Source organism: Micropterus salmoides, unplaced genomic scaffold (genome assembly GCF_014851395.1).
Source record: "Micropterus salmoides isolate LMB-PRFRI ecotype aquatic unplaced genomic scaffold, ASM1485139v1 Ms_hic_scaffold_11, whole genome shotgun sequence".
Lineage (NCBI taxonomy): Eukaryota > Metazoa > Chordata > Actinopteri > Centrarchiformes > Centrarchidae > Micropterus > Micropterus salmoides.
The window spans coordinates 30,311,943-30,328,326 of NW_024040152.1; the positions used below are offsets into that span (position 1 = coordinate 30,311,943).

Genomic DNA, 16,384 nt, shown 5'->3' on the forward strand with positions numbered 1-16,384 from the left:
TCTTTACTTCTTCGCCTTCTTTCTCTCTCCCTTCCTTCTCTGCCCTGTTCTCCCTCCCTTGTCCTGCAGAATTTCCTCGGTTTTCACCATAATCCCATTTCTATCTCTGTCCTTATCCCCACCTGTTGGTCCCCTGATCTCCCTTTTCTCTGCAGGATGTTGTTGAACATTTTCTACATGTGCCCTCTTCTGTTCTTCACCTCCCACTTTATTTGGTCTCCTCGTTGCTCCCTCTCGTCAGCTTTTCTCTGGTCAGCTCACAGGATGCTGTAGAGCATTTCCTGCCACCAGGGCTACAGGAAAGAGGCCGAGCACAGCCTCGTTTGATGTGCCATCTCCTCTAATTCTTTACACCTGGACTGTTCTCTGTACAGATTTTGTACTCAACAGAAGCACTTCTCATTCCCTCATTCCCCTCCCTCCCTCCTTCCTTCCTTCCTTCCTTCCTTCCTTCCTACAGCATCCTTCACTCAGTTTCTCAATCTCTCCCTGCAGCCTCTTGCTTCACTACATGCTTTTCTGTTCAATATGCTTTGAACGACTTCTACAGGGGGTAGAAACTTCATTCCACAGAGGCACAGGGGGCTGATGTCTTAACATCATGTCTTTCTCATCTCTCAGTTCCTTCTAATAAAAACAAGGCCCAGTTCGGTCTCCAGCTCAACACAGACAGTGCTGAAGCTCTGTTTAGCATGTTTTTGATTTTTAACTCCCCTCCTGCTACTTCTTTTATTATTTTGTCCCTTTTTTCTATATGTTTGTTTCTCTTTGTTTTTTTCCCATTAAAGGTTCTCAGTGCCTGCAGCTGTTTGGATGTCGGCATGTTGGTCAGAAGTTTTGGAATTGTGTTGTTTGAATGCCATATTTTCACAGCACTGCCTGTTTAGAGTTGCGGTTTGTCAGGAGCCTGGCCTGCAGGGGCCACTTCCTCCCCACTGTTCTGGAGTCACTGTACCAAAACACCGACTGGCAAGAGAGGAGAGAAGGGAGAAGAAAAAATAATAAGCTGTTAGGAGAGGGAGGGGATAGTGAAGGAGGATACTAACAGAAGAGTTGAAAATGATTACAGATGGAATTATGATAAGATGAAAGATAAGACAATAGAGAGAATGGAAAGAAAGGAGCAGAGGTGAGGTGTTGCAGCAGGGAGCTATTCATGGAGGTTATCTTCCACAGGGACTCTTTTAATTTGTCTTTCATTATCTCTCAGTGAGTTTTTCTGGTTTATGCGCACTGTTCCTTACTGGCTACAGTTCTAGTCTTCCTACTCATTCTGTGTCTCACACAGCAGTTCGATCTCCCTTAGCTTCTCTCTCCCTTTTGTGGTTCTCACATTCTGCATCGTTCTTCTTCCTTATTGGAACAAGGTGCAGTGCCAGCAAACACAGAAACAACAAGGCCCAGGCTGAATCTTAGAGAACAGTGTCATTGCACATGTTCAGTGTGACATGGCTCCAGATGAAGCTGATTGAATGCAGCCTTTTATTCCAACTCTTACCTCCTGTAGATCTCTGAGATGTAGCCATTTCAGAAACCTGTTGATGGCATTTCCATTTCTGACTATTATTCCTAATCTTTTTAGTCAGTTTCTTTGTCCTTCTTTCTCACTATATTTATGTACAGAATACAGGATACAGCAAGGAGAACATTCACCTCATTTAACCCAGATAAATTGGATTATTTGACTCTTTTAAATTTAAATTAAACAGCCAGATTAGTGTGATGGCATGCACATTTATTTGATTACACTGCTTGACACAACAGAAATCAACAAGAGAACATAACAGTCACAGTCATTATGTATAGTGACTTGTGTTGGCATGTTTCCTGTTACTTTTATGTGGATGAATTAGAAGACTTTGTAGGGTTAACTGACATCTCTGTAGTAGATTTAGTTGATTTTTTAAATCATGTCAGATGCGCTAGAGTTACAGCCCCATATTGATCAAATATTAATGGGTAGTTAGTTACCGGTTTTGAATACATAGTACCACAGGGCAGAAAACGATCCAGACAGACCTTTTTCAAGGAAGGCATTTTGACATGTCAATGTAGGAAAAGAACAGGTGTAATTAATAATGTCTCACTGTCACACTGTCATTGCTTGGATACTTGAATATAAACGAACGATCATTAAAGCTATGGCATGCAAGAAGCAGCCCCCCCCGGCCTCCCTCCTTCTTTTGTATCACTTCATTAGGCAATTGTTTAGCCTAAGTGTCTACTTAAAATATTTACCTTGAGGTTACACTGTCAGCATTTGCATTCATCACAGTCTATTAATCTCCTTCCTTTAATTCAACTGCCTTTGTGCTACATTTACAATTGTAGATTTTAAATGTAGTTACAATCTTCTCTTAAAGTCTCTCTCCCATCCCATTTCTCTACCCTTTCTCCACTCTTGCACCCCCTCCCTCCCCAAATCAACAGCATCACTAGTGGAATTAGGTAAGCACAGAAGTTCACTCCCCCCATGTGATTTCTTCAGTTAGCGTGGGGAAAGGGGGAAATCTCCCATATAGAAATGTCACTTTGTATAAATACACTCTGCGGTTTGGATAAATGCAAGATCCGCTTCAGAATTATAAACACTGGCTCTTTAGTCATTTACAGAGGAGGAAGAATTAGCTGGTGTAGGAAGCATGTGTGTCCCAGATTATTGTAATTATTTTATGCTGTTTTTCCTTGCTGACATAAAAGTATTTGGACACTATCTCATGAGAAAGTGGTTGTAGTCCTGTAGTCTTGGGCTGCACCAGGGACATATAAGCTGCTCTCATATTCTCAAAATCTGACCTGTCTCTCCTCAAAGCTTGTGATTTAGACATAAGTTTTTAATTCCATTATGAGGGAGCTTCCAGCAGCAAGTCTTTGTATTTTGTTTCATTCTGCCTTTTGTTTGCTGAAAGGAAATTTGAATTAGAACAAAATGTTGTTTAAGGTCGAGGCAAACGTCAACGAGAAGGACCTACTGTTTTAGTTATCCGATTACATGTTTGTTCAGCCTGTCTTCTAAACCTGTAGCATACGTTAACCTAATCAAATATGGCCATCATTTCCCTGACTTTGTTTAGGAAAATGTTCATTCTTTATCCGAAGAAGGATAAGGCCTTGATATGTAATCTCGATGCTTTAAACATTTGTCAGAATTCAATAATTGCTGTAAACAATGTGTAATCAACTTCAAAGTGCTCGGCCAAAGACCCTCATTTTCACAGATAAAAATGAGCATCTTCAAAAAATACACACAACGCTCCTTTGTGTACACTAATGTGAACCAGCTTGGCAATACTGAACCGCTTAATCAATATCAAGTGGAAAAAAAACAGTAGTGCTTCATGCTGTTGGATCCATAAAGTGGGCCTAATTTTACAGCTCCATAAAACACCCTCCTTGCCGGAGCATGAATTGAACAATTTATGTGCAGGAGTAAATCACGAGGAATGCTCTGAAAACTGTAACCATCTTGGTTTTAGACTCGCATCACAGAGTGAATGTATATTGCATGTGCTGTACATGCGAGCATTATGTTTTAATGCATATTGCGTTTCTAGCTAGTTTTATTTTGTGTTTATGTGTGCTTCAATGCCTGTTTGTAGTGTATAGTTATGGTCTTGAAGACTCCAAGCGTATTTCTAATCAAAAGTTATGAGTTATAAGATTTGGGAATGATAAGAAGAATATGCACCTCGGGTCAATGTATTTTCTGGCAATCTGGACAGCATGTCTGATAAAACATGTGAAGTGCAGCTGTACAAGTATTGCTCTTGCTGTATCATCAATTATCGTCAATCTACTTGAAACTGCATCAGCTGGAATAAATTGTTTTGGTCCTGGGTGATTCTGACTCCTTTATGTTTCAAAAGAGGTTTGATTCACTTCAGGCTTTGTCAATCAGACCAGTGAACACGCTGGATTCCTTGCCAGAGACCAGGGACAGATCTGGACCTGGAATCTTCTTCCAGCGAAAGGATCATTTTCCTTTAATTAGTGTAAAAGTAGCATTGAGGTATGTGCCTGTTCTACTTTAGCTTGATGAAAATGACTGCATATGAGGGCAAGCCAGATCCTTGGCTGCTCCTGCCATGTTCCCTACTGCAGCCAGTTATGAATAATCTATTCCACGCATGTGTTTAGCGATTAATTAAAGATAAGGCCCCTCAAATTAAAATGGCGGTGGAATTACATCATTGCAAAATTGCTTGGTGGGGACACAAATCTGGTTTCAATCTGAGGTCTGAGGAAGTCAGCGAGGCATTCCCTTCACACCTCTGCATCAGGGACCCACTGCTGAAACTCTGCCTGACATGTTTTATAAAAGCAGCATTATATCCATTTTCAGAGCAGGGAGGAAGCATATCAAATCTGTTACTGCTAACAGAGGAAGAGAGGAAGTGATTTCACAAGCACAGGCCCACTCAATTTTATGGGAAAATGGTAGCTTTGTCTTGCGGTGATACACACACACACACAAACACAGATAACTTGTAGTAATTCTCAGCAGCAACTTCAAGTGCTTATATTGTAAAGGAAGATCTAAGATGGAATGATGCACGCACACAGACACACAAACCTGTCAGCTATTTTCAGCAGCAGTCACTACAGCTGTTTGTAAATGAGGATCCTTGGTGCCTTTTACAGTAGATCCATTGCAGATGTACCTACTGTATGAAGGAATCCAGTGAGAAATCACTGCCGTTGAAAAGCCAGTGAATTACTGTCCCTGTTACCCAAGAATGTTCCGTGCTTAGAGCTACGTACAGTTAAGGCTAAACAGACACGTGTGAGTGTGTGTGTGTGTGTGTGTGTGTGTGTGTGTGTGTGTACACACACAGAAGCAATGGAGATGAGGATGACATCTGTGTGTTTCAATAAATGGCCCTTGCAGTGCTATTAGCAGGGACAAACTGCAGAGTACTTCAGACTGAAATCTAAGTTTGGAGTTGCATCAACATTCTCACTGATGTACAGCCAAGTATATGTGATATTATGCAGCTTTAACAATACTTTCTTTTTATAATGTGGTAAGAAATGAGTAAGTGTCCACTATATGAGTGTAGCAAACTGCATGTTTTTACTGTACAATGAATCATGGAGTATGATGAAAGATTAGCAGTTTAATTTGTATAGACACACGTGTGAATTCCACAAAATACACATCAGCCAAAGCCAAATGAAATATCTGTTCAGTCTTCACTCATGGTTTCTTTGCAACATGCAGCTCTGAAGCAAGAAGCAGATTTTGAATTAGTGTATGATGAGCCTATAAATTTCACCGGCCAGACTGACATTTTTAACAGGCCATCATGGCGAGCACATGTTAGCCAGTGTCTTCAGAGCAACGCGTCTAATACCGACTGTGTTCATAACAATATAACTTCTCTGACATGTAAACTGCATGGGAGATAAATGACCCCTGTAATTAAGATATGTTGAAATCAAAGTGCAAATCTGGACTTTTGTTAGACGCCATGTCATTGTAAACAGAGGACCTTCTTCGGTAGTGCTTTTTCTCAACTCCTGACTATCATGTACCATTGTCACAGGGTGGTTTAAGCTCTAGCTAAGCCATGCTTTCATTGTATATAGAAGTTATAGTTTCCCCCTAAGATCTTGTGTAAATATGATTATAATTGGTGAAGTATGAGTGTCTTTAAAGTGCAATCAGCCTAATGAATAACAGGCTTCTGTTGGGAGCAGCAGCAGAGATGAGTAATGCTGTTGGGCAGGAAAAGAATAGATTATTGAGTTTTTGTCATGGGAATGTGTTAGTACATCAAAGCCAAGACACAATGCAGGAAAGCAGCAATTGATGTTTATTGCGTGTTGTGCCAGTGAGAAAAAAAAAATCAACTTTAGATTGGAATAGTTGTACTTGGCTTAAAACACCCACAAGTACGTGCCTTGTTATTGCCAAGTGTGACAAATTTGGAGCATTGTCGTAGCTTTGTTGTCTTGGATATTTTGTTGTTTTTGTGACTGTGTTTGACTCCTGTTGAAAAAGCCACAGTCATCAAAAATAATTTTTGTAGCTCGGTATAAAAATCCCTGAGTGAGTGGGTCTTATATTCTGCTGACTTGTCATGTTCCACGACATCATTTTCCCCTCTCACTCCTGGGGCTGCTCAGCGTTCTAATTCAGAGCCTTAATTACCATAATTGGTAGATGCAAATTAACAGCAATTGGACTTGACTGGGGTCATAAATCCACAGCTCAGAACTTGCAGAATTTTTGGCAATTCAGAGCGGACCACCGTAGGCAGGGGTGCTTAACTTACTAAGTAATTGCAAGTTTCATGAATCATATTGCTTATGAATTCCCCCTCGGCACACACAGGCCCAGTGGGACTCCGCTTTAAGCCAATGGGAGTCATAGCAAGCAGATTGAGAAGCCACTGTGCAGCTTTGGCTTCTCCACAACAGAAATACCATGGAGGAGCTGCTGGGTGCTAATGATGTTTGGCTAATAACATTTGTAGCCACAGAGAAAGAAAATCAAAACCTCAATTGATCACTTTCTTTTTTAGATTTTATGGATCAGTGATACTATTTGTGATGGTCTCACAAAAGCTCATTGCCTTTTGGATGTTACTTCTGCATTTGAACAAAGTGGGAGAGACGCCACCATAAAATTAAATGACACATGCACCGTTAGTGTTTCACGTAGCATGTGCTCTTTCAGTTCACATATAAAGTAGTTGGGGTCTGCTCAAAACAAAGAGCAAGGAACAATATAGCACATATGTGTACAAACCTAATTTAGCTTGACTTGGCTGAGTTAAGCCTGAGATCTCAATGAAATATCTACTCAGTACGTATGTTCTACCAGGAGAGCAGAAGCAGAGGGCCCCATCTTTCTTAAACACACACTTACAGGCACATGCACACACACATTTACATACACTCCTGCCTCTGTTGGACGTGTAAGCAGACATGTATTGCATGTGATTGTTGGGGAAATGGAGTGAAAAACAGGTCTGGGGTTGTGGGTTCAGGTTGTGGGTTTCAGAGTGACGAGATCCAGAAGCCAGCGGCGCTTGGTATTACCCTGGTGCTTCCTGCCCCACTGGCCTGGGGATAGGGGGATGGATGGAGCTTGAGAGAGGAAGGTGGGAGGCCATTTAAAGCCAAGGGCCATGATACACCCTGCCCCACAGGATCCCCTCGGCAAGAGGCTTTAACACAGCTCACTGCTCCCACACTCCTACTATCGGGCCCTAAGCCTCAACCAGATCCCACTGTGGTTTGTTTTACAACCTTGAACCATGGTTAGCCTTCAAAACCGTAGCGGGGTAATCAGGCTCTCACAAGATTCCACTTTCACTCTTTTTTTCAACAAGACCTTTTACTTATTTACCCATTGGCTCTGTTCAGTATGATTTTGTAACTGTGTAACACTATTTAAATATATTTCACTTTATTTTTCTAACATTCATTCTCCTGTCGTGCAAGTTCTATATTCCTAGTCTGGATGCTATTTCAAAGTTGTGTTCAGCAGCAAATTAAATCCTTCACTGGTTACACCTAATACCTCCATGGCATGCAGCAGCAGTGTGTATCTGCATGAGCTCATTTGCTTTTTTATCAGTATATACATGTGCATTAGCTGATGCAGTTTGTGTGTAACTGTTGTGTTATGCATGTGCCCAGAAGGTTCCTCCTCGAATCCTATTACCACATCAGCGCACAGTCCCAAATCTGCTACATGTTAAGCACTCAGTCCTCCCACTCGTCTACTTAATAACACAAATCATGATTGATGTTTTGCCCAGCACATGCATAGACCCAAAGAATGCTAAACAGAGGAACATAACTTGCAATTAATTGCACATTTGTAAATTTGTCTGCGTATCTTCTGTTCAAAGGAATTTGGAACATCATAATTTTTTTCTCAGTGATGAAGTACCAGTGAATCGCTCTCTCCAAGTTCTGCATTCTAGATACATAACGCTGCCATGCCTTCACTATTTTGTCTGCTGTTTCCCACTGGAGGGCTAGAATTGGACAGAGGCTTTGACTTTGAGCCATTATAATGTTGGATGGGAGCCCTCATTTTTCAGCTCTGATGCGAAATCGACCCTGGGCTTTTCGGACTCAAATTGGGTTTAAATTGTGTCAGAAGAGGGAGAAATGTTTTTTAAAATAATAGCCATGAATGCCATGAAACAGAGCGTTCTTACTGCAGAGCTTTTGATCCGTTTTTATAAATAGCAGAATTTTGTCGTAAAAAATAATGTTTCTGTGGTCTTTTCCTGCAATTAAAATAAGGTTGGCTCAAGAACAAGGGCAAAACTAAGTACTTGTGTTTGAGAAAAATTTCTCTCCCGCTCTCTCTCCCCTCTCTGCCTTCCCTCCATCGCCTTCCTCATCTGCAAAAGCATGTCATTTATGACTTGTTATTTTCATTTTGCTCCATATTTTCCACATGGTAGTGGCAGGCAGATGTCTGATAATGGCATGTGAGACCCAGCAGAAGGGTGTGTTCCACCTGCCTCGCTCTGTGTGTTTTTAGTTCGTCCGTGTATGTGGTGGGCAGAGTGAGTGCCGTGCTTTCCCAAGGCATTCTCTGATTCCTCTTGGCCAAGCAGTGTGGTCTTCACATGACCAATCAAATATGTCAAACCTCCAGTGTTTTCCCCCCACATGTACAACAAGAAAATCTGGCTTCAATTATTATTGCACCCCAAGGGGAACTTCCAAAATTCCTCCCCTCCTCATTTGTCAGAAATGAAGCTCTCTCGTTTCCTGCGATTGGCTGAAATATGTCTTTTGATATTAAATCACAGCAGTTTCCACTGGCTGCATGACCAAGACAAATGTTTATCATATTTATTTATGTCATTGGAGATGACCCTGCAGCTCAGCAATGCAGACACTTGGCTGCTGACTCCCATGTAATGTTGATTATGAGTAAGAGAGTCTCCTAAATAAGCTGAAGTTAAGAGATAATTTGGAAAGCTTATGAGGTAACTGTGTTTTGTTTAATGTGAAAAATACAGTTTGGGGCTGGGGAGGGTGATGGAGGTACTGTTACAAAAGCCTTAATGAATCTAGACTGACACATCCCACCCAAATCTTACAGGGCTCTTGGTTTGATTTATATTATACTCTGTTGATAAATGCGGTTCCAAATGTTGATTAAGGATCTGTTTCACTTGTTTGTATGTCAACAAATCCAACTAAATCCAGTTATACACCTCTGATCTCCCATTGCCATTGTTTTTGTACTTGGTGCTTATTGTCATAACATCACGCTCTGGTAGAGGCCTCTTCAATGTGGCTAAGGGAGGGAAACGCTATATGAAAATTGCCATTGACGTTGCCGAAACAAATAAAACTACTCATGCTGCCGCTACATCTGTAGCCATTTTAAGCCCTTATTTATACCATTTAAGCTCTCATTTGAATTCACCAGCACAAATAAACATATCATAACGAACCAAAAGCCCTGATGTCATATGCAGATGTTGAATTTTGATTATTCCTTTTGCCTTGTGAATTCGTCAGGATCTTGTCTCTCAAAGGCAAAATAGATGACATCACTTTTTCTTGGCTCTAATGGGACAGTGTTTGCTCACTTGACTGTAGCAGTTTAACTACAGAGACGACGCTGCCCACTCCTGACATATCTCTACATCTCTTCTACCATATTACAGTTTGTGTATACTGCAGAAGTCCTGTGTTTCTGGAGACAGAAATAGAAAGAGAGAGGCAGAAAGAGCCCCAGTCTCCAGACTACTGTGCCGTCCAGCCAGGAGTTTAAGCAGTTCACTGCCAATGATAAGCTGGCATAAGTCAGAACTTTATAAAAGGCAAATGATTTCACCTGAGGCCTGGCTGTACAAGTAACAGAGGCTTTGATTTAGTCATAAATCAACCTATAACAAACCTGCTACTAAACCACTGAGTAGGAGTAAGCAGAGGGAAGAAAGAAGTGGGTAGGGCCTGCTGCCAGAACCTCTTTACTGGTTCATAACAGACTACCTGGTCATGTACTTCATTGTAACTGACTATATAAAGTAAACCCAGACCCAATGTGACTCCCACGACAATAAATAAAACCTATTCACGGTTTATACAGTACATTCAGGTTAGTTGGTCACAGACACCTACTTGTTGAATGTGACTTGTGCACTACCTCCTACAATATGTTGTTGATCTGATAAGTAACTTAGTCAAAGATCTAAGTCTAAGCGTAGCCGGGCTTACTAGCATTATTAGCACACTATGTGATTGTTAACGTGACTCTACCAAATAGCCTTTTTCCTCTCTTCCCTGTAGACGTGCATTGAACCTTGGCATCCTGCGTGACCCAGGTTCAGAGGTGGAGGACCGTCAGTATCAGGTCGACCTTCAGTCCATCAACATTGGAACGGCACAGTGGGAGCAACTCAAGCCAGAGAAGGAGGGGATCAAAGGAGGTGTGTCGGCGGAGAGTGAGCGGAGCTCCCAGAACCCGGCCCTGGAGTGGAACATGGCCAGCAGGTCAGAAGACGCTTCAGTATTCTGTGTGATTAATTCATTCACATGTTCTATAGTTCTATTATTGTGTGAAATCGGTTGGGATCATTGAAAATGTCTTCCACCACAAGCACCTACAGTACACAAGCTGACTGTATACTAACTGCCCAGCACAATACGGCGATGAACCAATGTGACCGGTGAATGTGAACACTTCTTCACATATCTCGCTCTCTCTTGACGGCTCAAACCAGGACAGAACCCGCATTAAAAGGGCCATACAGTTTCTTACAATGATCACAGCAAGTATAATTCGCACACCCCTACTCAGGTGCTGTGTGTGTGATCTGCCCCGCCATTTATCTCATCAGTCTTGATGTGGGAGCAGCATGTAGTTAGTGAGTTAGCTCCCTATCATGGAGCCTCTCCATGCACAGTCATAATTACAAACCCTGTCATTTTTTTATAGACTCGGGAGCTAAAACAAGCACGAGTGTAACAGCCTGTTTGGCCCCACATCCTTTTTTTCCACTCATGTTTTGAGAGGGAACGGGCCCAAAAATCACAGAATCACAGGCAACGAGTCCAGATTTGTTCCCTGTCAACTAAAAATAAGCCTCATGGAAGAATGCAGCGCAGAATCAACACAGACCTGATTGAGACTGGGCGCTCTTAGGTCATCAGCGCATAGAGTGAGGCCGGCTGAGATACGCACACCTTTCACACACAAGCACACACACACACACACACACACACACACACACAATCATACATACTTATCATGAACACTGATGTTTTCTTTACTGCATGTCTTACACATACACACACACACACACACACACACAGTATGATAGTGTTTGGAGCCCTGCCTGCAAAACACAGACTACTGCTGCTGCTACTGCTGGTGACACTAATGCTGGGCCCTCAGCTCATAGACCTGCCGTAACAAACAGTTTGTAGCATGTCATCCCCCCTCTCTTTCTACCCTAATTCACTGTCAGCGTCCCACTGTACACTATGTAATTAAAGCAAAAAATGCCTAAATAATATTTGGTTGATTCACTTCTTCCAGATTGAGCTGATATGTCTTTTTTTTGGACAGAGTTAGGCTAATGTCATGTTAAAGTTTTAAGTTTTAAAATTATAACTTACGTAAGACATGGGCCAAATATCAGTATGAGATGATGGCAGCCGTATTAAACAGGTTTGGTTATTTGAAGTTTTTGTTTATATTAGAGAGTGTTTTGCTATATGTTCACTTTATTGCAAAGTGTTGTTTTCATATTTAATATCAACTTATATTTGAATACAACGTAAATATTTGAACAGAAAATAACCAATTCTTTCTCCACTCCTTTTTTGGTCAGTTAAAAGATCCTATTGTTCATATTTCATTTCAGTCATGTAGATGTTGCTTTCAGCCAGAGTGACTCAGAATGAGCAAGCAAGTCGAACTTTAGTTTTTGACATTTCAACAAGACAAAGGAGTGGACCTATGGGACGGTCTCTCTAAGAACTAGACCACCCTGATTTCTTTTTACTCTTCCTCTCCCCAGCACTTTTTGACCATCTATCCCAAAATGCTCCTTTGTGTTGACCTCCTTTGACTGTGGCAGCCATGGTCTGTTGTAAAGCAGCTCTTTTAAGTAGTGGATTTGGACCTCAGAGTCTTACCCTACTGAGTCTGATGAGCTCATATGAGGCTCTATCCACATTTTTTCTTTTCTACTCTCATTTTGTCTCTCTGTCGATGAGAACAGGGCTGCTTGGGCCCAGTGCCAAGGCCAGATTGTCTGACAGGGCAATGAGGTGAGATTTTGGGCTCACGCTTTGGGCTCCAAAAGATGCTGAATGCCTTTTGAGTTGACTCAACTTTCTTTAGACATAGTATAGCTGCGTGTCTGGATTTCTATTCAGAACTTCATCATAGGATGACCTAACATGTAGCTTAACAGTTATTCTTGTACTCAAAGGATTGGCACACATTATTATACTATACTGAAGGACACTTTAGTTTGACAGCGACTTGTTGCCAGTGCAGTGTCATGTAAGAATCACAAATATTAGCTTCATCTTTGTGCAGTTAGATGTCCTTTATAATTAAGAGTCAAACCAGTAAGTAAGTGTGCTTTGTGTGCTGATGCTGAACATACACAAAGTTGTTTTTGAATTTCACCCCAAATCTCACTTTAAGCTTCCAAACAAATCATTCAAGGCAGCTGTGGTTGCCTCCTTATTCCCCTTTCTCTTTGCCGTGGCAGGGAACAGCACCAGAGGTTCTGGTGGAAAACGGGCTTTGCTATACTGCTGCGTGCTGCACTGTATAACCCAGCCTCAACCACCACCACCACGACCCAGTCATAACTGAGCGTGTGATTTAGAATGTTCCAACACACTGAGGAAAGGGGAGTCAAGTTCACAGCTTTACTTGTCTGCTGCAATCACCCGCAGAAATACACCACCTCGGTTGTAACAAGTTTTGACACACACCACTTCCAAAGTTCACACCTTTCCCTCATTCCCTACATCGATACCCCCCTCTCTCTCTAGCTTTGGACTTGTGGCATGTTCACTCTGCAGTTTTTTGGGTTCAATTCCAGTAGTTGCGGATCTGCAGTGGCCTCAGTTGGCTTCCTGAGGTTTTGCAAGGAAATTCCACCACCATGGATCCACTGACAGGATCTGTCCTCGTCACAGTGTGTAGTTGCCGGCTAGGAAAGACCCTGTGTCATGGAGCTGTGAACTCTCTCCATGTCTCCGCCTGTCAGCCACCCAGTGCAAGCCTCTCTCTTTTTGTCCATGCCATGTATATCTCCACTTACTGTTCACACTGTGTAGCTTTGTATGAAAACAAAGTCATTCTTTCCATCCTTTGTGCTTGGCACCACACCCATTTAGAGGTGCACACACACACAAAGACACACACGGCCTAGTCAGAGGACCCCGCATTACTGGTAAACCGAGCCCCACAGCTCCGAGCCTTGCTGGTGAATGATAGCACCTGTCCCGTGCAACGAGACACTCATTGTTTCAATCCCTGTCTGAGGGGAGATTAGCCAACTCCAATTGGCCCCACAGATCATTTCACCTCTGAATTAGGCCTCCCTCAAACTCTCTATGCAACGAAATGTGTCAGAAAATAATCCCTTAAGGGCACTGGTAATGCACATTTGTGTAGCAGAAGTGAATATGATATTGGTTCTGGTTAAGTACTGTACTTTAGGCCACCTAGAAACAGGGCCTTTTATTATCCTGGCCAACTGTAAATATTGGAAGCTGTACTGCTTGATTGTTTTAATAGCAGCAGATGTGGCAATTAACACCACCTTATAAAGCCCACTTGTATATTTGTTTTACTGCTAACAAATGTTCCCACAAATATGACTTGATTGTGGGAATGAACATTAGTGAAATGGGGAGAGTTGATGTGAGAAGGTCTCTATTTGATCTTGTGTAAACAATTAAGGGGTGTTCGCAATTGAGACTTGTCAAATAACGTCTCACTCTGTCTCTGTAACCATATTCAAGCTTCCAGCTAAAATGCGTTAGACCAGAAATTTAAAAAAGCTCACTTATAAGAATATTTCACAGGTTCGGCCGGCGAGAGCAAAAAGTCTCAGTTTAGCTTTTCATCCTACTGGTTTGAATTTAAAAAGCCAGCATAAGTTTGAAATGTATGTCTGGCTGTCAGCTAAGGGCAAAACAAAAGCTCAGTTTTGAACATTTTGTGGTTTTGACTGTGTTGTGTTGACTTGTCATTCCTAGGCAGATGGGAAAGTCTTACACATAAGTGGTAACTGTAACACGTTATTAGTAAATAAAGGTTGGGGGATTTCAGTGGATTTTAAGTGGTCCCTTATGGTAGCTGTCACTTATATATACTTTTGACTTAAATAATTCAGTAATTAAAACTTTTAAAATTATAATATTCATTGCACTGCTGTAAGGTAACAACACAAACAGGATTTGGATCTACATAGTGTAGATAAATGCCATGTGAAAGTATTTATCTCTATCTGAAGAACCTCGATTACAATAAAGATCTCCAAATTTCATCCCGTAGTTTGTTTCAGTTTTTGAGAGAATACCAACAGCAACATACAATTTATGGAACCTATCTGAAGAAGTGTCTGCTAACAGTTTGATCTTGCATGTATCTCTGTTTAGTATCAGGAGGCACCAGGAGCGCCGGGCCATTTTGACGCCAATCCTGACTGACTTTTCTGTTCGGGTGACCGCTGCCCCAGCCATCATCTTCAGCAAGAATCTACCTCCTGACTGCGGACAGGCAGAAGTCAGTATTTTTTTACAAGATTCAAAACGGTTAAAAGTAAAAGTCCAAAAAATGGCAGCAAGATTAATGTCTGATAATTAACGATAAAGGTTTCTGAGGATGTAGGGTTTGGCTTAAAGAAGGATTTTGTAAGAAATTTACGGTCAGTCAGTGGTTGTATATTTTTCTTCATCTACTTTGTAGAAGTTTGTTCCCTTCATACACTGACATCTTTTGCCCTTTGACCATGACCTGTTATAACCATGATTGTAACCATTACTCTCACAATCCATTGTCCATATGAAAATAGACATTGATTATGTGAGATGTCAGAAGTATTTACGTTTTGCCTCTTAACATACTGTAACTTACTCATTAGGAATCCCTCAGCCAGTCCGCCATGTAATGGAGGCTTTTGACCCACAGAGTTCAAACCTTTCTGCTTATACAGCTGATGTTTTCTGGCACAGCTCTCTGAGACTTCCTGCTTCTTTGATGCCTCGTCCGTCCACTCTAACGTGCCCCTTGACAATGCGTAACAGCTAATCCATAGTTTACACTGACACACACCCACACGCTCGCGCGCACACACACACACACACACACACACACAATGTGATTTGTATAACTCCCTGAGATAGGGAAACTCAGAGCCAGTACACAACACAAACAGGACTTGGAACTACATAGTGTAGATAAATTACATTAATTTCTATAATAAAATTCATGTTCAAACTGCTATTTATTATAATCCACAGTCTATAATCTACATCTACAATCTACAGCATATTTTGAATTTCCATTCACCCTGAAACATATTCTGTAACTATTATTATAACTTTATATTATGACCATACCTGTTATAATTACTACTACTACAATATAACTTCTATCAAAAAGAATCATAATGATAATACATTTATTATGTTTTATGCATCTAAATGAGAGATAACTGTGTTATTAATATTATTAGCAATGGATATTTAATACAATTTTAGCAAAGAGTGGGTTTGAATAGATTGTGTTTACAAAGTAGTGGCTAAATAGCATTGTGTGTAGTTACTGTAGGTCTAGCCCATGTGTGTGTTGTTCAACCCAGAGTGTTAGTGAGTGATATCCTGTTAGACGTAGCCTCCAGGCTGAGGTTTGAACTGCTGGCTGTGGGTGGGACCCTGGAGAGGACAGAGGGAAGAGGGGAATAGGGAACAACTGAGCTAAAACAGTAAGATAGAGGGGGAGATAGAAAGTAAATATACTAAGAGGATAAAAGTTAAGAAAGAGAGAAACAGTGCATGAGGTCACAATAAATCCTGATGTGTCATTGAATGTCTTTCCTGCTCTCTCCACCCACCTCCCTCTTTTCATTTCCCCCTGTACTATATCCATCTCTCTCTAGGAGGTGGTGGTGTGTGGCCACTCTCTGGAGGTAAATGTGACCAGCAGTCTGGATTTCTACCTTAGCGTTACCCAGGTGCAGCTCCTTCAGCAGCTTCTCAGAGACAACATGGTGGGGATGGACGCTCCTGAGAAAAGTGCTGAGGTACATACTGTAACAAATGTCAACAAATAAGAGTACAAATGCAAATTAATTAATTTTTCTATTGATCCAGCGTGTATTTCCACTTCTTCAGTCTTTAGTTTGTCCTATGC

The 16,384-nt window shown here is 41.4% G+C and overlaps 1 protein-coding gene across 3 annotated transcripts in view; it reads left to right on the forward strand.

The window, feature by feature from the left end:
* Nucleotides 1-16,384, forward strand: part of LOC119898078 (vacuolar protein sorting-associated protein 13B-like) — a 323,319-nt gene that overhangs the window by 195,324 nt on the left and 111,611 nt on the right. For all 3 annotated transcript variants that reach the window (XM_038712226.1, XM_038712228.1, XM_038712227.1), the window contains 3 exons: nucleotides 10,282-10,485; nucleotides 14,629-14,755; nucleotides 16,131-16,274. In XM_038712226.1, the coding sequence (XP_038568154.1) occupies nucleotides 10,282-10,485; nucleotides 14,629-14,755; nucleotides 16,131-16,274 (475 nt within the window). The remainder of the gene's footprint in view (nucleotides 1-10,281; nucleotides 10,486-14,628; nucleotides 14,756-16,130; nucleotides 16,275-16,384) is intronic.